Source organism: Siniperca chuatsi, linkage group LG3, assembly GCF_020085105.1.
Source record: "Siniperca chuatsi isolate FFG_IHB_CAS linkage group LG3, ASM2008510v1, whole genome shotgun sequence".
Taxonomy (NCBI): Eukaryota; Metazoa; Chordata; class Actinopteri; order Centrarchiformes; family Sinipercidae; genus Siniperca; species Siniperca chuatsi.
The window spans coordinates 8252759-8280086 of NC_058044.1; the positions used below are offsets into that span (position 1 = coordinate 8252759).

A 27328-nucleotide genomic window follows, 5' to 3' on the forward strand; every position below is an offset into this window, starting at 1 on the left:
AAAAAAAAAGACTGTTTACACACAAGCGGCAACTGATTATAGAATTCAAAATGTCTCTTTAATGGCATATTGTTAGTGAGATATTTACATACATTTGTTATCCCTGCATTGCTAGCAGGGGTGCAAAGCAAAGCTTCTATTTGTATCTGTATTTGATCTCCAACTTCATAAACTGTGACCTGTAGGCACAACGTCTGTGCTCTAAATGCTTTGCAGACACTCCCACTGTCTCACCTCCTGTCTCAAGTATTACAGACTATTTCTTCTTTGTTCTAGTTTATTCTCTGTCCAGTAAATGATAACCAACTAATGGTAACCAACACTTTTGATTAGGCGACAGGCTTGTTTTTGTATGCAGTATCACTGATGGCATGCAGTGTGTAACCTATTCTCTCCACACTTTCCCTGTACAGTAAAAATCCCTATTATTACATGGGTAGTCTACAACTTTAAGAGAGCGCCTAATCTTAATTAAAATGCTATAATTGCCACATGCAAACAGTGTTGGAATAACCAGTTGAAACTGTGAATTTTTCATTTAATATAATCTAGCGGAAACCCAATGACTGTGCCACATCTTCATGAAGCTTCACAGGTCAAAGAGGTTTAGTTATTCACTGCCGTTTCTCCAGAGAGGTCATTTCAACAGAGAGCTTAAGTTCCAAACTACTTCTAGGTCCCCTTGTGAGCTCCACTAGTCTCTGTTCTACAATTTACTTTAAAAAAAAGTTGATATATAATACTGAGGTCCAAGGGGAAAAAAGGGACTGGAGCACACTGATTGATTTGCAGCCTTTAATTGTGCAAGCAGCCTAATGTCTCAGCACTACTGTGTCTTAATCAGAGTCAAACTAGACAAAGACATGAGGCAAACACATATATAGTAAACCTAGAACAGGTGTACAATTGTCATTGGATAATTGGTTGAACAGGATTTCAAATCTATTGGATAATGGATCCAAGTTTCGGTTTCATTATGTATTCTGTCCTTACTCTAAGTTAATAGAGTTTCTACCACTGTACTTTTTACACCTTGTCAGTGCAACACGGAACGATTATTTTGTTAGCATTCACAAACCACAACTCCCTTTAGGGTTTTGCATGTCCATGGCTTGTACACTCTAGTCAAAGCGTTGCATTGTATAGACGTGAAAATTTGTAAGACTCAACACCTTTAAGTGATGATGCACAATGATGATGATTAATAAATGTCAAAAATCTCAATGTATGGCTCACTACAGAGTAAATTTTTAGAGTTACATGGGGAGTGGTGAATGAATAAACAACAGAGCGATTTTGGACACAGCCTCAGACATATTGGAGCTGTAGTTGTTATTTATTTACTGTTTATTCAGTCAATATGCTTCACGTTAGTTAACCGTTTTGGATTTTTTGGGTGTTGTGGATTGTTGCAGCACAGCCCCCAGACATATGGCTCTGAATAGATCTGTGGAATAAGTGTTACAAGAACACACTTATGTTGCCAAATACACCAAAAAGAAATGTTCAGAATTAACACTGTAAATGTTGTTCCACTGTACACACTGCTTCATATTACCTCTACAATCTGCAACAGGAAGCCAATCAATCTCCTATTAGGGTAAAGCCGGTGATTTGCAGAGACAGTTGAGTGGCTGCTATTCTCTCTGCCTAAAGGGTGCTGCACTGCACCCAGTGTGTCATGGTAAAATGAGGGTTTCTATTAGTAATTTATTATCAGCACAGTACAGTTTGGGTGCAGTAAAAGACTGCTGATCTGGCACCCTCAAGCATCAGGTCCTGGGATGATTGGGTCTGCTGTTGCTATAGTAACGTGTGGATTCTGAACCAGATTGCAATGGAAACCCAAAGTGTGCTGAAGAACACAATGCAGCACAGCACTGTCCCCAAGTAGACCCTGGACCAGGGACAATATAACACTATGGTACACACTGGAAAAAACTGTTTGATCTTTGTGCTGCCACATGTGTTACCTAAGGTCTCAGGTAAAATACTTCATAAAGGTTTCTTTATACTTGGCTAGTAAGTGCTCTTTTTTTTTGCATACTGTATGTTTACATTTTTTATAAAAACTATTTTGTATAGAAGAGAAGCCATGAGAATTCAGGCAAAATGCAATCTGTTTAATGAAAGACTACTGCTCTGTTCTTTGTCTGTTGGTATACACCTCTTTTATGATTATCAGTAAGCTGAGATAGATAAATAAATAAATAGACAGACAGACAAATAGATGGATATATAGATAGCTAGATAACTGTCTAAAACTCATATCATTCTAAAAGAAAATCTGAAGTAAGTCATAAGACAGTTTCAAGGACGTGGAAATGGAAAACATGTAACTTGTCTTCTCAAGTGGTTCTCCCTCCAGCAATCAGTTTTGAACTATATTATTAAGGGTATTGTATACAGTCAGTGATCTGTGGGGGGATGAGATGAGATGAGGCTTTGCTTCATATCCTCCTTTAATTAATATCATTATCTACTGTCCTCTAACCAGCACAACACAACCAAAGACGCACACCCACATGTGCAGAGCAGCACTGTGAGGCTCCACTGATTTGAAATGGTAAAGGCTGGTATACAGAGACAGCATCAGAGAGCCAAATCAAACAGATGGAAAGCCATATTCATAGTATTTATCAACCGACAAAGACACCAACATTCAGACTCTCTAAAACACATTCTCACACATACACAGACCCAGTGATGCACAGCAAGAATGCAATGTGTTTTCTTTGTCATGTTAATCAGTTCCTAAGGGGTTTTGTTTGCCACAATGAAGTGAAGAAGAAATCACATACCAGAAACTAGTACATATAGATCACTCACACTATTCAATCCTTCGTTCTCACCCTGCTCCTCATGAACCTGCTTCTTTATTGTTATCTCTTACTTCTCTTCGGTCTCCCGCTCCTTATTTTCTCAACACCTCCTCCTCTTTCCCCATTCAATCCTCTCTTTTTCCTGTATCTCCATCAGTCTTTTTCATTTCTACGTGGAGCTGATCCCTTACGTGGCTTGGCTAAGGTTAGGGGTAAAAAAGAGCAAGGCAGTGCACCCTGGGACATAACCTATGAGCTGAAAGTCCAATGAGAGATTTTTCACAAAATTTACTCACACACCGACACAGAGGCAAAGATGTATTTTACAAGCATCTGTTTTCATTTTAATTAAATCACTTGAATTGATAAATAACGTGAAAAAAGATTTTTCATCACTCAATATTATTATTAAAATACTGGCTAATGTCTTGTCTGCAATACTGCATATTTAATATCACTTCTAATTTTAGTAAATGGATAGCGGTTGTTTTTATAATCATTTTGATGATGAGAACAGATGTGAACATTCAAAAGAGGCAAAAGACATTTAATTTACATTAATCTTTCTATACAACATCAACTAACTTACAGTACAGTTACAGTACAATTCAATTTCTAGTAAAAAATACAGGTGAAATCCTGCACATATGAGAAAATGTTGTTTGTTTGTTTTTTATGTAGACAACTTTTTTTTGTAGACTTGTTTTACTTCGTGTTGTAACATACACACACATCCAGAGGCTTACCTTGTATCCCTGGTTGATGCCATTAATAAACTGCTGAGGTGGAGGGTTCCAGGTGAAGCGGATGGTAGTCGAGTTGATAGCTACAACTTCCACTTCCTGCGGAGGTGCTGTGGGAACTAAGCACACAGATACACACACACACACACACATAACATTTAGCTGCAATGGGTTCACCAAGAGGAAGAGGATGAGTGTTTAGATACACTGGAAAAAACATATACAGTAACAGACTTGGAGCCCTAAGATGCAGAACAGTTTTCTGTGTTATGCTTTTACTTTTTCAACAAGTAATGGTTTTAAATATCACATACAGCACCATATTTCAATATTTCATGTTGAGATTCAGTTCATTTTTTAATTAAAAATATCTGCTAAGCTTGCAAAAGTTGAATGCCAAACCTACACTGCTATTCTCTGCTGCAAAATGACCTAATTTTTCAATAAAATTCAATCTATTTTATTTTGCATTCATGTATTTTGCATAGTATCAGTTTATGAATGACTAAGTGAGATTAGGGTACTGCCCCTTCAGTGACTGGTTCTGAACAATGATGGCTCATAAAGACAGCTAAAATGATTAATTAAATCTATTAAGCCTTTCAGTCAGTGACCTCAGGAGGCCATGCAGTGGCCACAGAAAGTTAGATAACTCATTGGATTTGTTGGTTCAGCCCTGTAACCACGTCACTCTCCCTTTACTAACCAAGCAGCCCTGTCAACTTTACTTCCCACATAATGTAACTTGTGATTTATTGATTAAAAAATACAATATATTAGATATAAGAATCATGACACTGGATCTGTATTAATACTTAACTTACAATAGGCACTCCAGCGATTTACCATTGCACTCCCATAAAGTTGGAGGAGTCACAAGAGAGAGATTTTACAGAGAATGGTCAAAATCGAAGCAGCAGAGGCCGAGATAGCCTGGTTTTTAGTCCACAGTATGGGTCAAGCTCAAGAAACACTACATTCTAACTCTTACATTTCCCAAAATGCAACTGGATAAAGTCTTTCATTAGAAAATAAATGCCTACTGAATACCCACTTCTTTCAAACCCGACACGTAAGCCTGCACAGTACTCCTCATGACAGGTAAACTGAACTTCATGTGATAAATCAGTGGAGTGCCCCTTTAACTTAAACATATATCTCTATTCTATCCATGGAAAATACATTTACTTGCTAATTTATTTTATAATTGTGGTGCACCAGTATTATTAGTACTTTGTTGTACAGAAAAAAACAAAAACATCAACACATCCATGTTACTAATCAGTAATAGACTAGGACTCTCTGGTTTTTCTGTGTTTAAATTTGAATCTCAGTTCAATTATTCAGCAATAAAAAAATTTAACAACAAGAATTTGCAGTCAAACTAAAACGGGACAGTAATAATTAATATAAATAGCAGAATAGCAATAAGTCTGTTTGAAACGTGTATAAACATGGCCAATAATCCACCAGAGAGTAAAGAGATATGATGGGAAATGTCTAACAAGAGAAGTTGTAGAATATAAAGTGTATATTATAACAGCTTTTTCTATGAAATGTAGGTTATTTGTTCAATTTGAAAAAAAATGGAGGCCAGTGGGAAGTAAATATGGTAAACAAGGGCTGAACATGTAGTTTTAGGTTCTCAAAAACTAGACACAGATATATTTCATCCAGTCCACGATTGGACCACTGTCTCTTGTGTTTATTTTTCTTCCTTCTTGTCAGTGTATGAATGTGTCTCTACATATGAATCTTTCTGCGTTATATGGGATCTATCTATAAGATGGTCCATGACAACATTAAAGCCAGGAGGAGGAGAAGAGTGTGACTGTGAAATGTGTAAGTGCATGTGTGTGTTTCTACGTGTGTGTGTGTGTGTGTGTCTGTGGGCACGTTATGGTGATTGCACTGTAAGGAGTTTATACTGATGCTAGAAAGCCACAGAGTGATAAGGCATGATGGGAACTCCCTTTACATCTTAAATTTGAGCCAAAGAGGCCAGACGACAAACAGACACACAGAGTATACTGTACAGAGTGGAAAGTGCAGAGACCAGAACAAAAACTAGTGAAAAATGGAAGGGAAGAGATAGTGAGAGGAAGCGAGCCAAAGGATGAGAAGACAGAGAGGGAGACGGAAGATTAATTGATGTTAAAGATGATCTCTCCCCCCCTGCCATGCTGACTGTACTCCTGGGGACCGGCTTCTAACCTCTCGCAGCTCACAGCTACAGATAAAACACTAAACTCTGTCCTCTGGGGGAATCTTAGTATGCGTGTATGCCTCTATGTGAGAGAGCCGGAGAAGAGCAATGTTATCAGAGTCTAACACGGAGTTCAACCACATCCTCTCAGAGATAGTGAGAGAGAGAAAATGTCTAATACATTGCAGCCACTCCCATTAAACCACATTAGAATAATTAATGAGCCTAACTCCCTCTCCTGAGTCTATAAACCTGTCCTGAACTCTTGTAATAATGACTGTGAGTTTTATGTGCACATGCGTGTGTGTGTGTGTAGCTCAGCCCATCTTTAACAATGATAATATACTGTTGGAATAAAAGTCAGGAAGAGAAGAGCACGTGTTTAAAGAAGATTTACCCCCATGACCACTTCCTCTCGTCTTCCTTTACTGTCTTCACTTACATTCTTCCTTCTCTCACTGTCTCTGCAAGGATTTATGTTTAACAGGCTTGAAAATGTATTCATCTGTGCAGCGATGTTTATTACAATCAACACACTATTACTTATCATATAACATATTTATAGTGCAGTACAGACATTCTTTCCCCACTAACTTCCTCCAGCTCATCCTGCAGCTTTCCAAGGTGTTCCTTGGCCAGAGGGGAGATGTAGTCCCTCCAGTGTGTCCTGGGTCGCCCCTAGCGTCTCCTCCCAGATGGTTGAAGCTGATATGCCTTTGAGGGCAACTTTAACTCAAGTCTGAACTGCCTCAACTGGCTCCTCTCAAAGCTGAGCTCCTCATCCTATCACTGAGAGTGAAGCTACGGCGGTAGCTCATTGCTGCTGCCTGTAACTGTGATCTCAGTCGGTTGATCTCTACCCAAAAAAGTAAAAATAGTTGAGGATGGTCTCTCTACTCACTATACTACAACCTGCTACCATTATAGAAATGACTGCATGCATTGTGTAGTGTACTGTAAACATTTTTTTAGAGATGTATGGGTCCACACAATTGCATCAATATGTATCTTTCTTCAATGCACTTTATCTTTAGGTTCTAAAACACATAAAAAGCAAATATCTAGGTAACTGCAAAAGTGTGGGAAATGGCATACTCACATGCCAGTTATTAAAAATATGTTTAGGTGGGAAACATATGGTCTTCATACTTGTACTTGGTACTCTCTTTCATATTATTAATAATGACGGTCAAAGATTATTTGATCTCAAGAACACATATCAATTACAAGCAACTTCCCTTTATCTACAGCTAATGTCTTTTACTCAAGCTCACAGAGTCCATGAAATAATGCTCTCCCTATTTATCCACTTGTTAACTGTACAATCACCAAATCGAAATGTTGGGGGTTTTACATCTAACTTGTACAAGAAATAAGAAGAAGAAGTAACATGTCCCCCAATGAGTGAGACCAAGGTCTGGTATGTTGACTTAAAGAACTGTCAACAATCTATTCATCGGACAGGAGTATGGGAAATTATTGCTGTCTTGTCTCGAAATTTTAATCATCAAGTGATTAACTATAAATAATTTCATAGTTTTTATTTGACCAACAGGAAACACTTACTCCAGCTTTGTCTCACACATTTGCCCCTGTTTAACATAATAACAAAGTAGGAACATATGTGCATATAATGTGGGATTGCCCAGACGTGAAGTCTTTTCGGTCCAGGACCGAAGGACTCAAGCAAGGAACAGCTTCCTTTGGGCATTTAATTAAAGTGATGTACATTTTAAGATAATACTATCAATATGTTGGTATGCGGGAATACTTTAAGTTCAGAAACATGTGTATATGGATGGACTGATATCTCAAAATTTCTTGGTACATTTGCTTGTCCCTCCAAGAATAAGAAACAAAAAAATCTGTGTGAGTGTGTCGTTACTCACCTCCCTGCAGAGTGTACTCCGTGACAGGGCTGCTGTAGACGCCCAGGCCGGCTCCAGTGTAGGCAGCCACCTGGATCTGGTATTGTGTCCAGATGATCAGATCTTTCAGTAGACAGTAGTTGGTCTCTGGGCTGCTGATGTTCTTCTCCTGGTAGTCTCCTGGCAGCCCTGCCAGACGGTACCTACACACACACACACACACAGAAACACATCTAAATATGTTCATTTCAGCATAAGTCAAAATACACAGACAAATTGATGGTTCTATCCCTGGCTCTTTCTACCCATATTTAAAGAGTCCCTGAGCAAGAAAAAAACCCAGAATTGCTCCAGATACCTGTATATGTATATGTGCGGGCAAACAAATGTAAGTCACGTTGGACAAAAGCATATAATGAATGTATGTAATATAACCAAATGTACTCAGAGAAATATGTCCCCAGCCTGGAAAAACTTTGCACATAGCTTAAAAATATAATAAAATAAATCATACCAGTGTGCATACTGAATATGCCTGAATATACAGTTTAAAATAAACAAAAATTTCACTTTCACACAGTATCATTTATGTTGGCCATCTCAAAGGCAGAGAAACTGTGCAGAAGGATTTTCCATCGGTGTGAAGTCGCTTGAATCACATTGAATCCCTAAGGAATAAAAACCTTCAATGCCTGGTAGACATCTCTGAATTGTGCACCTTCAAGGCCTTCGATTTAGTACATGTGATATAAATGTCCACTTAAAAGGATATATGACCCGACTAGACAGAGAGGTGTAATACTACTTAGGTATTGTACATATCTGATGGAGTTGAATGGAGCAATAATCCACATGTCAGCGTTTTAATATGGAGCCTATTCAGTGTAACAGGATATTCCAACATTTAACCAGCTGAGTCAGCGCTTTATCACACATGCATACTGTATACACACACACACACACACACACACACACACACACACACACACACACACACACACACACAGGAACACACTCATACACACAAATACACAAAGTGAGGGGGTGCTGGAGGCTGACAGGGGATCTCTGTAGTGGAGAGGCGATAACCCCTTTCTTCTCTTTCTCCTCCTGATACACTGACACTCACACTGGGGAAGAAGGGGGGAGTGACGGAGGAGAAAAAGTGGGAGACGACAGGAGAAACAGAGTGAGGATCTCCCAGCTGATACAACGAGGAGAATCCAAAGGGGAGGGCAGAGGAGGTAGAAGCTCTGTCCTATAAAGCCAAAATGATACAGTGGAGATGTATGATCACCCGTTTCCTTTTTCAACTGATTTACTAAGTGGAGGCAGATAACACACTGAACGAGGATAAAGACCTGATAACTGCAATTTTATGCAAATTATTGTAAGGGCAGCTGATGACAGTTTGATTACACCCAGTGTGTCACACTTAAGGTAGACATCAAAGAGAAGGACAGCGGACCAAGGGCAGCAAGAGCATCTGTAAAGAACACTTGTGCCTGTGCGTGAATGTGTGATTATGTATGAGGGGCAAAAATGAATATTTCTTTACAATATGCATTTTCGGAGGTTTTCTCTATACTAGAACTGCAACTAACAATTATTGGCATTATATGGTAATCAGTCATTTTTACAGTTTTAGTCTATAAAATGTCAGAAAACAGTGAAAAATGCTCGTCACAATATTCCAGCTTCCAAGGTGAGCATGTTAAGTCCAAATAACTCAGAATTTATATACATTTATAATGTTATAAAAAAGAAAAAGGAAGGAACTTGCTGGTAACATGTTTCTGGTAGCATTTTTCCTTGATAAATTACTTAAATGAATAGCCGATTTTCAAACTTTAAGCCAATTTATTTTCTAGTGTTCAATCGACTGACTAAATGTTTCTATAAACCAGTATAATTTCAACTGCAATATTTGTAGTCAATTTGGTATTTTAAAAAATTCTATACAGTGCAGAGCTCACAAAGTCCCAAAAGATGAGAATTTTTTATCTTGTGCATGAAGATATTAGATCCATTTGCACATACAATAAGTTGCTACAGTAGTTTACCAACTAGCCCAGCGAGTAGCGAGTAGACACTCTGTCACCAAACATCTAGAACCAAATATTATGCAAAGACACTTTCTGGTGTGTCCAGGTCTATATTTTGTACTTTACAAAAAATGAATGGACACCTACCAGCCAATCAGAATCAAGACATTTCAATGGCAATGTTACAAAGCCAAATATGTATGTGTGTGTGTTTCTGTGAGTGTATGTTTCTGCATACCTGAGTACATATCCTCGGAGGGCTCCATTGAGCTGGGGTTCTGGTGGAGGCTGCCACTGGACCATGATGGACTGGTTTGTCCGCCCACTGGCTACAATATTCTTTGGAGGAGCGCTGGGTGTCTCCTCCCTCAACATCAATCTAACACACACAAAGAAAGAAAGAAGAGAGAGCAAGAAAAACAAATGATTTTGATTAAGTTTATTAGGCGTCCTGTAATGAGAATATCAGTATTGCTGAAGAAGTGTAGGCACAGTATTTGTCCCTTTCATCTGGTGTCCAACATATCACTTATATGGACAGTTTGCACAGGAGCTGTATATTAGGTAAGTAGGCTAAAAAGGAATTTTATAGCAAATTCTCTTTATAGCAAATTCTCTTTCCCAAGTATCTTCATCTTTTCTAGTCTGGGGGTCACTGACTGTCTGCAGACAAATCGATCATGTTTGTCACTGGAAATCCATGGGACAGAGCTGCAACTTATTATAGAGAATCATCTCACAGCTTAAGCAGCTCTGATTAATTCTTATTGAATTCTGGGCTCATTTCTCCCATCCCTCATTCTCCTGGTGTATCTTGCAATTTCATTTAATACATTTGCTTTTCATCTCTGCCTATATTGTTAATTTATTTCAAACAAACCACTGCTGCTGCTGATGAAAATGTTTAACGCATCACTTCCAGTGCGCCAGAGGATTTCTCCTGGGAATGATCGAGCTGACACTGGGTGTTTAAAACAACAAATGTAAAAGCGTTCATGAACTCGGTATAAGTTGAGTCGCTGTTGTGTTTTATTCACTGGCAGCTTAGAACAACAAACCGGCATTTACTACCTGTTTGTTGCAGATTACTGTTTATATTCTGTGTTATATCTCTCCTTTTAACTTGAAGTTTTCCCACTTGTTTGTACACTTATAATCTTTGTCTGGGCAGTTTCTATTTCAACCTCAACTCTCCCACAATATCCCCAGTAGATCAGCTATGCAGACAGCAACAGGTAGTTAAATCACTATTTTTTGAGAATGAGCAAAGAGCTCGTCTTTTAATTTCCAGTGAGACAGTGTGATCCCTCGCTCTCTCTGGCCTCTTCAACTCTCTTGTCTCTCCAAACCTTTTTCCCATCTTTCCTTCGACATTTTGATCCCCTCCTCCATTTTTTTCCTCTCCCATCTGCAAACTTTCACCTTTCATCCATCATGTCCTTTGGCCTCAATTATTTCATCCTTCTATCTTTTACTCATCTCCTTCCCTCCTCTTCTACTCCGTAATGCCCCCCCCTTCGCAGCCCCACCCGTGATTAAAGCTCCCAGCCCTCTCATGGTTGGTAAAGCACACAGGCTGAGCTGGTCAGCCTCTGGCTTTACTGTAAGCAGCTCAGCTAACGTAATCAGAGCCATATGTGCTCACACACACACACATATAAACACACCAAACAAATTTCTCCCAGCTTAAGACAGACTGCTACATCCGATGGTCTTTTCCCTTCCATGGATTATGTCTGGAGATTTACATCCCTCCAACCCCCCTTGCTTCCCCTCTTTGCCCCATGTCTCCCTGAATGATTCCCTATAAGCTATTGAACCATTAGCCGTGGTATGGCTCTCTGTATTTGTGCGTCTGAATCTGTACGTGCCTATAAATGTGTGTGCACATCTATACGTGTGTGAAAGCAGGGGTGTGAGAGCTGTTAGCTAGAGACTTGCGCAGGCGGATATATGGCACAGGCCAGTGGTTTTACAGCTGTGCTTTACTTCCATTAGGTTAGGCACTGTCAGACAGCACCAGGTGCTGCAGGCATACACACGCACACCTACACACACACACACACACACACACACACACACAGGCTAATGGGCCTTGTGTGAATGAGATGGGCATTAGTGTAGCCGTCTGGAAATGGGGTATATATAATCCTCAACTATGCCACTGCTTTTGACTGAAATTGATGATGCACATTAATACACATACACAAACTCACGCTACACAAACACCCATACAGTACTGAACAGATGCGGTCATTCACTGTTTAAAACACACACACACAAATGCACACTGACACACTTATACTCGATAGCAGAACTCCTTGTGAATTGCCTTAATTCCCTCCCAGCCATTTACAAGTAAATATTTCATACAGTGGGTTCAGCATGAGGACATCAACTTCGCACCAGAGATTAAATATACAAACCCCAACCCACCTACACCTAATACACTACTTCACATCCACCCAAACACCCACAAACATTCATATCTACACCCATACACAACCCTTAACTTTGCCTGAACACTGTGTGACACACTTTCTCTGTCCCTTGTTATTAAGGAAAAGAGGACATTTTCTGCAGGAGATGTACATGTTTTCTAGTGTGTGAGTGAAAGTTGGGGGGGGGCATGTATTTTGTCCCTCTGCTGTGGGAATTAATAAAAGTTTCTATCTGTGTCATTCTCCACAGTTTAATGCCTACGGGCTTTCTCACTGAATCCACATACACACGAATTTTATGGTGTTACCGGGATGTTAAATCTGCCTCTATTCAAACAGGATAGTAAAATTTTGATCCAGTAGGAGTAGGAAATAGAGAGAAATGGGCAGAGGGCAACAGAAATAAAAAGGGAGAGAGGGAAACCAGATGTGACATGATTGGGTAGAACTAGCCGAATAGATGAGCTTATTTTCTTCTTGTTTGACATTTTAAGTCTTGTCTGCTTTAAATGTTGTGCTGTTTTGCCAGAGGCTAAAAGCTACACAAATGGAGGAGGGTGACACACTAAAGAGACTCTGTCGGGGAAATACAGAAACTTTGTGCATATTCTCACAATAAATCAAAGCCAGCTGAGGCACATACTTGCTACTGTATATGTGCTTTATGTTTGCCACTTCACAATGTAAAAAATAGATTTGTAGTCAAATTACCTGATTGGTCAATGACATTTTTGCTGCATATCGACAACAGTGCTTCAAAACAAATCATGTGACACTAGATGCTCAGTTATTATTGTTGTAGTTTGGTGAAGAAGAAAATGTTGAATCAAACTGTTGTTTTTGACAATACTGGCTGACTGTAATTTAATGTGCTCTCAAGGTAGCTGCAATAATTTACTGTTTCTCTCCTGATTTATTGTCACATCTATAACACAAACAAAGCAAATAATACTGGCAATCACAGCTATACCTGCTTCAGTCTGTGTTTGTGTATACATATGATTAAATGTGTGTGTGTGTGTGGGGGCACTGACACCTTGCATCAAAGCAAGAAGTCCATCAGTTTAGCTAATTTAAAGCTGATTAGAGCTTTCACAAACAATGAGTAATCGATGGATGTAAGCGCCAGTTACAGCTGATTCCCTTCTGTGTTGCTGAAAATAAACAATATTCTTGCAAAAACTGGCTCTCAATGTAGTCCAGGTGGTCTTTTTCTAGTATAAGCCTAACATGGACGTGTTGCCTGGAAAATGTCTGTACAGGAACCTGGTCACCACAAACGTTGCCAACAACGAACATTTTGTCAACAGTGAGCCATTAAAAAAATATCGCATATTTTTAACATTGAAGATGTTGGGTCAAATCAGTTCAAAATTAATCAACATATTTCCATCTCACATGAGCACGCATTCTTTGACTGTAGCATGTAACATAATAGTTTGTTTTTAGCCTTGCTAGCAGCATATCTGGCAATGTCGGTCGGTCCACCACTTTGGTCGAGACTGAAATACCTATTGGATGGATTGCCATGGAATTCTGTACAGGCATTCATAGTCCACAGAGGATAAATCCTTATGACCTTTAGTGGTCCCCTGACCTTTCCTCTAGTGCCATCATGAGGTTGACATTTGTGGTTTTGAGTGAAATGTCTCCACAACTATTGGATGTCATGAAATTTGGTTCACACATTCATGTCCACCTGGGCATCTAATGCCATCATGAGGGCAAAATTTCAATTTGTGTAATACTACTTTATGACTAAATTGATGACCTGCAAAACTAATGACATTCCCATCAGCCTCAGCTGTACTTTCTGTTTAGTGCTAATTAGCAAATGTTAACATGCTAACACGCTAAACTAAGTTGGTTAACATGAACATCTGCTTAACATCAGCATATTAGCATTGTCATTTTTAGCATGTTAACATGCTGACTTTAGCATTTAGCTAAAAGCACCGCTGTGTGAGTACAGCCTCACAGAACCGCTAGCTTGACTGTAGACTCAGGCTTGTTGTCAAATAGCTAAAGATTTACCCATGACAACTACTAGATTAAGTTTAGGTAAAGTTAAGTAAATGTAAGTTAAGGTTAGATAAATGGAAAGAGAAGGGAAATGTAAATTTTCCATCATGGTTTTGTTTTATGTTAAAAGCCTGCCTGGTTGAGTTCACAAGGTAGTAATTTTTGTAAAAAATGTGAATAATGGAATTTCTCATGTAAAAAGGCTGGCAGAGATATATCTTAAATAGGGTTGACACTGATCAAGAAGTACATCACACTTTGTGTTTAATGTATGACTTGTTGAATTAACTGTCATAATACAAGACCACTTAGTAGGGCAAAGTAAGTGCTGGTCTATTCAGCGGTATGGAAATAAAGGCTGACCTGTTATTTTGTAGGTATATTAAAATAACGCAAATTAATAGTGAAAAAAACCCACATCACTACTATAAAATGTAGCAGTTTTTATAAAATTATTTTCATTAAATTTGTAAAAATGTCCTTGCATTGAAACGAGTAGGATTCAAAGTAGAGGTCTGAGGTTACATCTTTCTTTAATGTATATAGCCAAAGAACTATATTTTACATGTCATTCTGTATAATAAGCTTATAATTGCACAGGCCTTGTATGGCAAGGTACAAAAGAAAATTAATTATTTTTTCTGTATGCTGTAGATCTATCATATTCACCTCAAATAACTTATAATCTGTCAACCTCTAATTTTAGGAGATACTCCATCATTATGAAAAGCAAAAGGAATTGTTAAAGTACAGACATCATCTGATTTGTTCATTCTTGTGTTATTTTGACTCAGATTTACCTGGTTTTTGGTTATTGTTGTATGATGCATGAGGTTTTTTCCAGCTTATATCAAAAAATGTTCACAGTAATAGTTTTATAGCTTGTAAACTTCTGTATTTTGTTTCCCTACAGCCCTACAAACAGTGAAAAGTTACACCTATCTATTTTATCTAAAGCATGCATCAATGTGATTTATATTTACCGGGTACATGTAGGACTAAGGTGTAGCTTATTACCTCCTCTTCAAAAATGTCGACTAATGGGTACTATGCAGCATATGTGGACACAGCAAGAACTGTGATCTCAAGAAATGATAAGCCTTTATTGTATTTCCTGATACATTTTCTGTGTGTGTTGATAGCGAAGAAAACATTGAGCAAGTTACAGAAATGCCTGTAATATCTGCCATTTTGCTGGACAAACAATGAGCTCTTCCTCATCTCATTGCAAGCCTTCTCTCTGCAACTGTCTTGATGTTTCTGCTCTATAGTATAAAGAATAGCTGCATAGCATACCTTCAGCATAGCAGTTAAACACATACAGTATATAATTCAAGATTTACATGTTGGAAAGCACAGGACAAATCTCCTGTGATTTTTTTTATCTCCTTATGAAGCACCTGAAGCATTCATTTTTACATTGTGTGTCTATGAGAGTGTGTATGGTAGAAAGAAAAAGTGAGTATTTCATCACACATCCAGTGTTAAAGTCTGATGTGTTCTGGTTCTGACAAAACAGCTGGAATAAAAAATAAGAGCAAAGGCAAAGAGAACTGACACAGTTGCTTTAAAGTTCTGATGATGCCAGGAGTTTATGCGTCATCTGTCTTTCCTCTGCTAAGGCTTACTCCAGATACTATAATTTGATTCTTCAAGAGAGTTTTGTATTTAAAGATAATGTTTTTCAGCTTTGATCACATTCAATCATATACTCTTAGTGGCTGTCCATCACCCAGGACACTTTTTCCTTGGGCAACAGTGCCTTGAATAAGAGAGAATGAGAAAAGAAAGGCAGCGTAAATGTGGGAAGCAAAGAGAAAAAGAAAAAAAAGAATTAATGCTGTTATGATAAAGATCCTAATCAGGACAAGAACAAAATGGGAGAGTGCAGAAGCAGCTGGAAGTTCAAACTTTAATAAGGGCTTTTTGTCATCAATATTACAAGGTTCTTCTTCACTCTCTGTCCCGTTCCCTCACTCTGTCCACATTACTGCATTTTGTCATCCTTCTCTTTTGGAAGTTCGAGCTTCTGCAGGACATTTTCCTCTGCCTCACTCTCCCTGTGTGTCAAGTGCTGCACGTGCATTGACGTCTGCGACTGCTCGTGTGCGTGTCTTATCCAGGAAAACATCCAGCAGATGAAAAGCAAAGTGTGGATGGCTATGTATGAGACAAACACTGAAGAAGAGACGTATCCATCTGCTCTGATACACTGACCAGTGATGACTTGTCTGTCTGCCAGTCCTTCATTTAGCGAGGATCAATCTAATCTATTCTCCAGTGCCCCTAACAACTTTGGACTGTGGACTAGGTTGGACACAAACAATGCACTGGTGCATGCAGAAGAAGAAGAGAGGAACAGGAGGGAGAAGAGTAATGACAGACAATAAGCAGAAGAAGATAAGTGGTAAATATTTTGAATAAAAGGAGAACAGAAGAGAGGAAGATTCGGTGCAGAAAAAAGGAGAACAGAAAATGGAAGAACTGTAAGCTGAGGTGTGTGAATGTGTGATGGCAGCGTTTACAGCTGCTGTTGTTGCTGAGAGTCTATTTGGCAGAACTACAACTGGCATCTGCCTGTGGTCACTCTCTTTAGCCAGACAAGACCATGTTTGTGTGTCTACTTTACAATGCACGGCCACATCTGTTGTATTGTGTGTGAGTGTCAGAGATTTGGTGTATGTGTGTATTCAGGGGCAAAATTGTTAAGAGGCCTGCCACACCTCCTCCAACCCTCTTTCACTCTATCCAGTTCCATCAGTGCTAAGGCATCATAATTACCCCCATTAGTGTTTTCTCTTGGGACACAAATGCAACCACACACACACACACACACGCACACGCGCACACGCACACGCAGCAATCAATTTACTTTTCAGGCCAAATAACACTCTCCCTTTTACACACACACGTGCACAGTTAATTTCATCATTTTTGCTGTTTAGTTTACTATGTGCAATGGAAGAAGACTGGCAGGGAAATACACACATGTAAACACACAGTCACGTAGACATCTACAACATGGATGTGATGAATATAAATTGCTCATTGCAAAGGAAATGGATTCAAAACAAAAAGTGCAGCTCCCTTCCTCCTCGTCTTGTTAGAATCCATCCCTGTTTCATCCTCACTCTGAATCCCGTGTCCCTATCCGTGCTCATGGCAGCATACACACTTACCCACACACACACACACACACACACACACACACACACACACACACACTTAAATACACACACACACACACACACACTTAGATACACAAATTAAAGTGTGTGGGTGTGCATACACTATGCCTTTTGATTGTAGAAAGGTTCCAGTTTATTCATTTAGTTTGTGTAAGGCAGTTTGGCCAATTCCATTACACAGAGATGGAACGGGCAACAACATTTTTGTATTTCTCATACATCATAGCATATTCTATATAAAAAAATGGTTTCATGCTTTTTAGAAAACATCAGTGAAATAGTAGTGTGTCTTCACAGGAAGTATTGTGAAGGATGTGTTTAATAAAACTGGTAGTGGTGAGTGTGTGTCTCTCAGATGTGTGTCAACGACCGAATGTGCATATCATGCTCTTACCTTTGCGTCTCAGCGCTGTACTGACCCCTGCCCACTTGATTGACAGCACAAAGTCTGAACTGATAGGTCCTGGCAGGTGTGAGCCCGCCCACTGATACCTCAGTCACCACAGGATCGACCTCTGATAGGTAGACCTTCCACGGTGAGTCTAGACAGAAGACACAAAGATTAGAGGCTGATAATATCTGGCTGAGGGAGGACAAACAGAGACACAGGGACACTGAGGACCCATAAATCAAGGGGAAAGAAGAGAGGATTAGATAAAAGAAGCAAGGAGGGAAGATAGATAGGAAGGGGGGTGAGCTGGAGAGAATTGTAAAGGAAAGAAGTACAACAGGATGCAACAAGAAAGAAAGTTTGGAGGGAAGAGTGGGATTAATGAAGAAGCCCAGATGCTTCTGTTTATTGTTGCCAGCTTGTTTCCAGCTTATTTTTCAGTCTTTCTCCTGAAGATACCACAGACAGATGCACGATTATGATCGCACCAGCTACATGCGTATCTGTGTAAGTGAGAAGGATAGTGTGTGGGTGCCATTTAAAGCGAGTCCAGCGAGTGTATCAGAGCCACTGGCAGACACGAAAATTCATTGTATTTATAATGGCCCATTCTCTCCAAAATACAATCCAAAACATCTGATATACAACACATACACACACACAAGCACGTACGCACACATACACACACAGCTGGTAATCAGTGTGCACAAAACTCTCGTCCATTCCTCACTGTCTGGATTCAGTCTTTACTGAAATCGACCAGACGTTTAGACATTTTTCATTATTTTTGGCGTATCTTTGTGGATGCTACAAAACAGCTGCTGAAATGGTGACTGCAGAAAACATGAAGTCATATTCCTGCTGTCTCTCTAAAAGTTATTAGGATGAAGTTAAATACTTAAAATGTAAAACCACATTAACATTTGACATTTGTCCATCAGTCCAGCTCCTACAGTCATGTACCAAATGCTTGGCTCTGTATGTAACGTTCACCAATCCATCCATCCCCTTAGTGTGTGAGTGGCTCTACAGCCATCTCCCTCCAATCTGTTTCTCCTGTCATTCTGTTCCTCAACCCCTCTCTCTCTCCCTCTATTTCTCATTTGACAAAGAGCCAGCCTGCTGTTAAAACATCTGTGGTAGAGAGAGGGTGAGAGACAGAGAGAGAAAGAGTGAGAGAGGGTAAGGGAGGGAGTGAAAAAAAGTTTATTTATAGGGAACCTGGATGTACATTTATGCAGCAACACCATTCTCCATATGTCTGCCTCTTGTAAATGAGTGTGTGTCAGTGCCTGTTAGACAGCATGTGAACAGCTGTTTGCCGCTCAGGGACTATAAAGTATGCCGGGACACACACACACACACACACACACACACACACTTACTGTTCTCAGAGAGCTCCAGCAGGTAGTAAAGAAGTGGGGAGTTCCCATCAAAGGGCCGTAGCCAGGACAGGAGGACAGAGCGGGAGTCAGAGTCATTGAGACGGGCAGTCAGGGAGCGAGGAGAGTGTGGCAGCTCGCTGAACACAAAAAAAGACAAGAAAGACCCAAAAAGATCAGATCTAAGTTTGATGGTATTTGTTTGGCCATTTCATCAGAACCAAGTCTCTAGAGGAATAATTTGACATTTTGGGAAACACTAATTTTCGCTCTGAGAATTAGATGAGAAGATCAATACCACTCATGTCTGAACGCTAAATATGATGCTACAGGCAGCAGCTGATTAGCTTAGCTTAGCATCAAGAATTGAAACAGCTAGCCTGGCTCTGTCTGAAGGCAACAAAATCCACCGACCAGCAGCTCTAAAACTCACTCAGTGACAAGCTGTGTGGGTTTATTTCACTATTTCTCAACCACATCTTGACGTTTTTACACTATTGCTTTTTTATGGATTAAACAAATATAAGGTTTGTAATTTGTGAGCTTTAGAGGTGCTGGTAGGTGGATTTTCTTACCTTCAGACAGAGACAGGCTAGCTGTTTCCCCCAGTTTCCAATCTTTCTGCTAAGCTAAGATAACTGGCTGCTCACGGTAGCTACATATTTACTGTTCAGACATGATACCACTCTCATGTCTGGACAGTAAATATAAATCTTCTCATTTAACTTTTGGCAGGAAAGCGAACAAGAATATTTCCCAAAAGTCGAACTAGTCCTTTAACATCCACATCTAGACAAAAGAGTGTGTCTGAACATGTAATTACACATTTATGCATTTGTGTTTCATAAACAAGCCTGTGACAAAGTGCCAATACTTTTCATTAGAAACATATTTGTTTCCTGTGTTCTGTTTTTCTTTTTTCTGTTTTAGATATGTGTGGTGGAATAATGTTGGCTGTGACACCCAGGTTGGTTCCTGGGTCTGGTCCAGGATCAGTTCCAGTGGGCAATATCTTTTAAATATGGCTGTTGTTTGCATATTTTTATTGTGATAATTTATTCTGTGCGTGATCTGCACCACAGCAAATATATTTCACCACATCTATTAAAAAGAAATTCTCCAGATATTTGGCCTGTGGATATTTGTGCATCTCTGCCATGATACTAACAAAGAAAGCAACACAGATATATTCATGAAAACAATAAAGAGTGTCCAGACATTTGATTATACCGATTTTAGTGCATCATAACTCTCTTTAAAAAAACTGTTGGCTTGAAGGAGGAGAAGGAATGGAAAGCAGAGCTCAGTGTCGACCTATGTGAAGGCAACAGGTGCTAGTAGAGATAACAGGAGTGAAGATATTAACAGACCACATATAATAACAAATTAAATATATTTACACTGAAAGCATTATGACATGTTCCCTTGTGTTCCCTTGTGTTCCCTTGTGTTCCCTTGTGTCCCGTGTGTACAGAGTTAAAAAGTTGTTCTTTTTGCTGTGTGTGTGGTTTTACGTTTTAATATTGAAGTGGGGATGAAGTCAAAAAATGAGGGGAATACAGAGAGAGAGAGTGAGAGGAAGAGTGATATATGAAGAATAAGATGTAATGTTAGCAAGGGCTGCGGTGAATGAGGCAGAGAGGGAGCAAGGGGAAATGAGAATGATGTTTTCTTTTCTGAGCTGACATGATCATATTAATTAATGGATGAGCTTAGAGAATGTTAGAGCAACTACCTTCACACAGCCCACACAAAACACACACACACACATACAGACAGACGCACACTCACAAACACATGGATGGGTCTTGTGGGAGTTGAACCAATAACCTGCTGGTAATTAGTCTGTCTCCTCACCCGCCAGCGTCTGTTAGCCTCCATGACCCATTGATACTGAGCTAACGAGAATGTCAGTCACACATATGAATGCACGCGCCCACACACACACACACACCCATACACATCCACGCACACAGTCGTACAGAACTCCTTTCGTTCTCCACATGTTTTTGCACAGCCATAAACAGAGATCCACTTCCTCCCATTGAGTTTGACATGTGTGACCTCTCGTCGCTGTATAATTCAGAAGAATATGGACGCATGTTTTATCTCTCTCCTACCCTGCAATTGTATTAATATATTATAAGTGCCTTTTAAAAATATATTATACAAGTGCCTGTTACTATATAAAGGCCTGATAGTGTTCTCTTACAGTTGGTGTAATGAGTGTCTGTAATGTTGTCGGATCCACTTGAAATATGTGTGTGGCATGTTTTAATCTGAGCGCCAGGAATGCCTGCTCATACCAGACACACGATGTGACATGTTTGGAATGTGTTCACCCAAACCACAACAATACACACCTGCACACAAACACACCGCACATACACATTTTACACTCGAGCACTAATACAGCTGTGGTTTAACAGAGCAGGGAGTGTACTGCATGTACAGGGTACCTGACAGCAGATATGACCTTACACTACTATTACTACTGTCTGATAATTTGAGTTTATTGCAAAGATTGCCCCTTGAGATGCAGCATCTCATTTTCGAGGGGGTCCCACGGACACAAACCAAAATTATAAAACACATACAAAAATAGCAATATATGATAAGCATAAACAACAAGTACAGAGACATAGACAGCTCACTCACCCTCTCCCACCCACCCAACACTAACTAGCCACATTCTCACATCTTACAGTTTTAATGGTATAGGCCTGTATTTGGCTTAGAGGGTGTCTGTCCCCTGACAAAACGTGGCAATTATTGGAAAGAAGCAATTATTTCATTAGACAAGTGCTGAAATAAACTGAGACTAATGCTTTCTTTATTTTTGGCAATGCACTAAATGTGCTGCTTCTCCTGAATCATATTCTGCTTAGTCAATAATTTTTATTATAATGCTCGACTCAGAGGCATCCTCCCTGTCAATCATATCTGCAATTCAATCAGACAGACTGCTAGATATGGATTGGCTGTTTGTTTTCCCACTTGATTGCAGCACAAAAAGCCAAAGTTGTTGCTGTGCCTAATCACGAAGAAGAAAACAGTTCATGCTTTGTTTATTGGATGAATGCCTGTTCTGTGTTTCACAATATACGTATGAATAGCATATAAATAATGTGAAAATCTAAAATCAGACAATTTTCTAAAGATAATGTTCATAAACATAACATGTAAACACTATATATATATGTACAGCTGAACAAACGCTATAGTGTGCTTACAACTTATAGAAACATAATTACGCTATTCGCTTTCTTGCCAAGAGTTAGATGACAAGATTGACTCTTATGTCAGTGTGTTAAGCTACAGCTGGCAGCTGGTTAGCCTAGCTTAGCACAAAGACTGGAAATACCTCTAATTCTCACTAACACCTCTAATTCTCACTAACACTCATTTGTTTAATCGGTTCAAAAAAACTGAAGTGTAAAAATGACAAGTTGTGGTTTTTCTGGAAGTTATGTGCCAGACTGAAACAACGCAGGCAGAAATTATTTGACATCTTTGCATGATTCTTTGAACTCACATCACTTCGAGACGTGCAGAGCGAGAATCGTTGCCAGCCTGTGATGTCACGGTGCAGGTGTAATCCCCAATGTCACCTGACCACGTCTGGCCAATAGTGAGGGAGCCCTGGCGCACAGAGACACGGCTTCCACTGGTTGGAAGAACTGGCACGCCACCTCGATCCCACTTGAAGCTGCAATAGAGGAGGAATACATGTATTCTATACTGTATGCATTTACAGACACACATAAACTAGCAAAATCCATGGAAAATAGAGAAGAGAAGCAGACACTATAAGACTAAGAATGCATGTACATAAAGCACACAAAAAGACAAGCAGGTACCTGATATTGACTCTGGGGTCATGTGTAGCATTACAGTCCAAAATAGCAGTGGTTCCTTTGATAACACGCTGGTCTGTTGGAGGCACTGAAATGACTGTACGACCTGCAAATTACCAGAGAGAAATCCAGAGAAGAAGAGAAAGAGGGAGAAGAGAAGGAGGAGGAGCAGTGACCCAGGTGGGAAAATATTTAGAGGCTGAATGAAATTTGTTTATTTATTTATTCTCTTATATTAACATAGACGCACAGTCTTATTTAAAATGTGTACTTTTTTTAAGATTATGTTTTCTTTAGGCATTTGTGCTTTGTTAGTGACAGCTGAGGACAGACAACAAAGACAGAGAGGGGATGACACGCAGCAAAGGGCCCGGGCTACAGTAAGGACTCAGTCTTGATGTGGTCATCAAAGATGTGGTCATGGACGCAGTGCAAAGGGCATCTGTTATGTCCCTAACTCAGTCTTGGTATATTTGGGATGTGACCAGGCCTCCAATAGATGAGTAGTGCTTTTATATATCACATTGCTCAACAGAGGACCGCGGTTAATCTAATTCAAAGTATTTAATCTGAAGCTGTCAAGATATATATAAACAATCGGCCAATTAATAAGTTTACCAGCTAATCAATCATCCTCTTACCCGGGCCAATCAGATGATTATTTCACAATTGCACCAGCCCACTGCATCAATAACCAATCACTCTGCTGTTCATTAGCCTGAGCTAATGTGATTGGACAGCTACGGATAAATTAGTGTTCCATGTTTTAGTCTGTTTAGCAAATGTATATTGAGCAGTTTAAGTGTGTATAGTACGTGTGTGTATGTGTCTTACTCCAGACGGTGAGCGTAGCAGTGGTGTTGATGGTTCCCTCTGAGTTGGAGGCGATGCAGGTGTATTCTCCTGAATCCTGGAAGCTGATTGGCTGAATCTGCAAACCACCTGACTGCAACAGTGTGAACCCAGGAACCTGGACAGAGCCGCTAGCTAAGACCTGTGATCCTACAGAGATAGAGACAGAGAGAGAAAATAATAAAATAGCCTTGAGGTGATTGAAAGTAATTAAGTCATTAAGCACATTTTTAATTACAAACACATCATGTCAGTGTGTCGGTATGTTAATCAGTGTGTAATGCAGAGTGTGTGGGCTGTTACCTTTCCTCCAGGTGATGGCTGGTTTTGGAGCTCCACTTGTCTGACAGGTAAACAAGGCTGTGTGCCCATCAGTTACTGTTTGGTCAGACGGAGGGAATGTAAATGTGGGGGCCACACCTGAAACACAGGGAGAGAACATGATAGGAAAGAACAGAGAGATGGCTACTGAGAGGAAATTGGTGAAACAAGAGTGAAGCTTAATGGCAAAGAGAAAACAGAAGAATGGGGGAAAAAGGATGACAGTACTGATCTAAACACAAATGCTTCTCCTTTGATCAATGGGGGCTTTATTCATTACCTAGCGTTACGTGTGTGTGCATAAATGTGGAAGGTGGTGGTGTGGAAGCTCCACGGGGACGTTTAATTATAACGCTCACTAAACAGAACGTAACTCTACTGAGACAAATACAACAGTACGTGCAGACGTCTGCAGCTGACACACACTGCACACTATCAAGTCAAGGCGGAGTGTTCGACTGACTACTGCTTGAATTTCAAAAACAAAACAGTCTTTTGTTTCAGGTGAGCCTGTGATTGGCTGTGATTAGCCGAACACAAGAGAAACTTAGGCCACGGTTCTATTTTCCAGCCTGAACACAATTCAAATGCACTTTACAAGGCAGAGCAGCACACTAGGCATGTGATTTTCAAATGAAAGTTAATGACCTTTGCAAATGTCCACATGTATGGTAAGGCCAAATGTAGAGGATAAAGTGGGACGGTAAGAACAATAGAATTGATTAATTGATTAGTCAGCCGACGCAAAATAATCAGCAACTATTCAGTTAATCGATTAATCATTTAAGTAGTTTTTTAAGCAAAAATACCAACAATTCACTTCTTCCAGCTTCCTAACTGTGAGGATTTCCTGCTTTTCTTCCCCTTCCACTTGATAAACAGGATATTTTTAAGTTTTGAAGAAGAGGCTTTTTTAAAAAACTATTTTCTGAAACTAAACAATTCATGATTAATTAATTGAGAAAATAATATGGAGACTAATCGATAATGAAAGTCATCTTTAGTTGCAGCATTTATGAGATGATACAAAGAAAGTGACACAGACAAATAATGGACATGAAAAAGGAGTACGATAGAAGAGTAAATTCAGATACATGAGAAAGAAAGTTAATGGGAATGACAATTAGCCCAAACAAAGCAGAGACTTGGGAGCAGAAGCAATGTTGCTGTAGGTGTGTATATACAAGTGTGTGTTTTTATTGTATGTGTGTGTGACAGACAAACTCACTAGAGACAAGGAGTTGTGTGTGTGCCTGGGTTTCTCCGGCAGCGTTGCGAGCAAAGCACTGGAATATTCCTCCGTCTCCTGGCTGCACCCTGCGCACCATGAGCCCGCTTGCTGCGGTGACCTTGTAGCGAGGGTTGGCCAGTTTGGAAAGAGGCACAGTGTCCTTAAACCACTCTATCCTTGGCTGGGGCACGCCTACACATGTGCATGTACACGGCAAATGAACACACAGAGGGAGAAAATTTTCAATTTCCTTAATAACAAGCCAGCTGACCTCACTGCTGAGCAAACTGCTCCAACTCCAAAACAGCCACACACACTCTTTTCACCAATCTTTCTTCGCCGTTATCCACTCTCTCCCTATAAATATGCATGTGGGCGTAATGACTGCTAATAATATATTGATTGGAGGGTGTGGGCGGTAGGGTAAGGGTGGCAGAAGGGGCCAAAAAACATTCTGAATAAAAGATGTGGGCAAGAGCAGCACACCGAATATCTACAGTATCAGCTCCCACCTGTCTGACGGACATGCCAGATATGACAGGCAGGGGGCTCATGCAATTACTCTGTCTCAACCCTCCACACACCAGTGTGAGTGTGTATGTGTTTGTGTGAGAGAGATGAAATCCACACTTTTTCTCAATCTGTTGGTGTCAAGCTTTCACAGACATTCGTGAAGTATTTTTCACCCCCTCCTTGTCTCGCTCACTCTGTCACTGCACTCTATCTCTTTCCTCCTTCCCTCGTTCCTCCTCCCAGCCTCCATCCCTCTCTCCATACCCTCAGGCCTCTGCTATTTAATTACACTGCCACTGTATCAGATTACTGAGGAGGAACATAAACTCGCTCAGTGTGTGTGTGTGTGAGAGAGAGAGAGAGAGAGAGAGAGAGAGAGAGAGAGGGAGGGAGAAGGAGCGAGAGAGAGGAGTATGTTGCAGTTTTTAGCTGTGTCCACCCCCTGCTCATATAAATGTTTTCATGTAATCCATTTCAAAACAAGAGTCATGAACAAGTGCAATTATCAGACTTGGTCTCAACATGTTAATCTGCTCGTACTGTTACAAGCATACTGTCACCATTCAAGAAGCCTAAACACTAATGCACACACACATACTGAATGACACCAAACCTCAGCATAATGGGAGGTCGATAGAGTCACCTTGACACAGCCTGGGCAGTAGATACTTTAAATAAACAGTCTCCATCAAATGTACAAAGATCAGACCCAACACCCTCTACAAACTGACAAACATTTGCTACACAGACATGGACAAACATACAGCATTAAGATTTTAAATTTTCATGTACGGATTCACCACAATCAGTTCAGTCATGACCCATGCAAACACCAGCAGAGTTAGAGCCTCACAATGCTTTGAAGTGCTTGTCGGATCGTCTGAAACCTCCTCCCCACAGACCTTCTAACATCAGAATTGAGGGAGCCGGGTCCGACAACTTTTCTACGGATTGGCACGGTGTGCAGAGATGAGAAAGTAGGCAGGATTTTTTCGTCTCTCTCAAGCTCTCTTTTTTCACTGTCAGTTTTCGTGACTTTTCATTACAACTGAGTGCAACATCATTAATGCCTTTGAGGACAGACTCTAAGGAAGTGCGCACTGTTATCTCCATTTGTACAATTCGTAGTGTGTCGCCCGTCTCTATGACTGCAGGCTTTTCGAGTGAGGTCACCCCCCACAGGTATAAACACTTTTGTCTTTAGATGTGATCAGACCACATGCCGTACGGCCTAGTTTTTGGAGGAAGGAAACAAAAGGGGGGAAATACTAAAAAGACTATAATTTGTGCAAGATACCCACTTGATATGTCTAACTCAGACTGCTGAGGCCTTATATGAGGTTCACTGAATCATTTTTACACAGAATGAGGACTGTGGATTTTGTCCCCTATTTCTTACATGATAATTTCGTACAGAAATTATTACCACGACCAATAACTTTTTCA

The 27328-nt window shown here is 40.0% G+C and overlaps 1 protein-coding gene across 4 annotated transcripts in view; it reads right to left on the reverse strand.

Annotated features, from left to right (window-relative positions):
• LOC122874048 (protein sidekick-1-like) overlaps positions 1-27328 on the reverse strand; it is a 221951-nt gene that overhangs the window by 53040 nt on the left and 141583 nt on the right. For all 4 annotated transcript variants that reach the window (XM_044191554.1, XM_044191553.1, XM_044191551.1 and 1 more), the window contains 10 exons: positions 25367-25561; positions 24121-24237; positions 23800-23967; positions 22969-23071; positions 22644-22817; positions 19112-19248; positions 17730-17877; positions 9923-10063; positions 7661-7842; positions 3569-3684 (listed from right to left, as the gene is read on the reverse strand). In XM_044191554.1, coding sequence (XP_044047489.1) covers positions 3569-3684; positions 7661-7842; positions 9923-10063; positions 17730-17877; positions 19112-19248; positions 22644-22817; positions 22969-23071; positions 23800-23967; positions 24121-24237; positions 25367-25561 — 1481 coding nt within the window. The remainder of the gene's footprint in view (positions 1-3568; positions 3685-7660; positions 7843-9922; positions 10064-17729; positions 17878-19111; positions 19249-22643; positions 22818-22968; positions 23072-23799; positions 23968-24120; positions 24238-25366; positions 25562-27328) is intronic.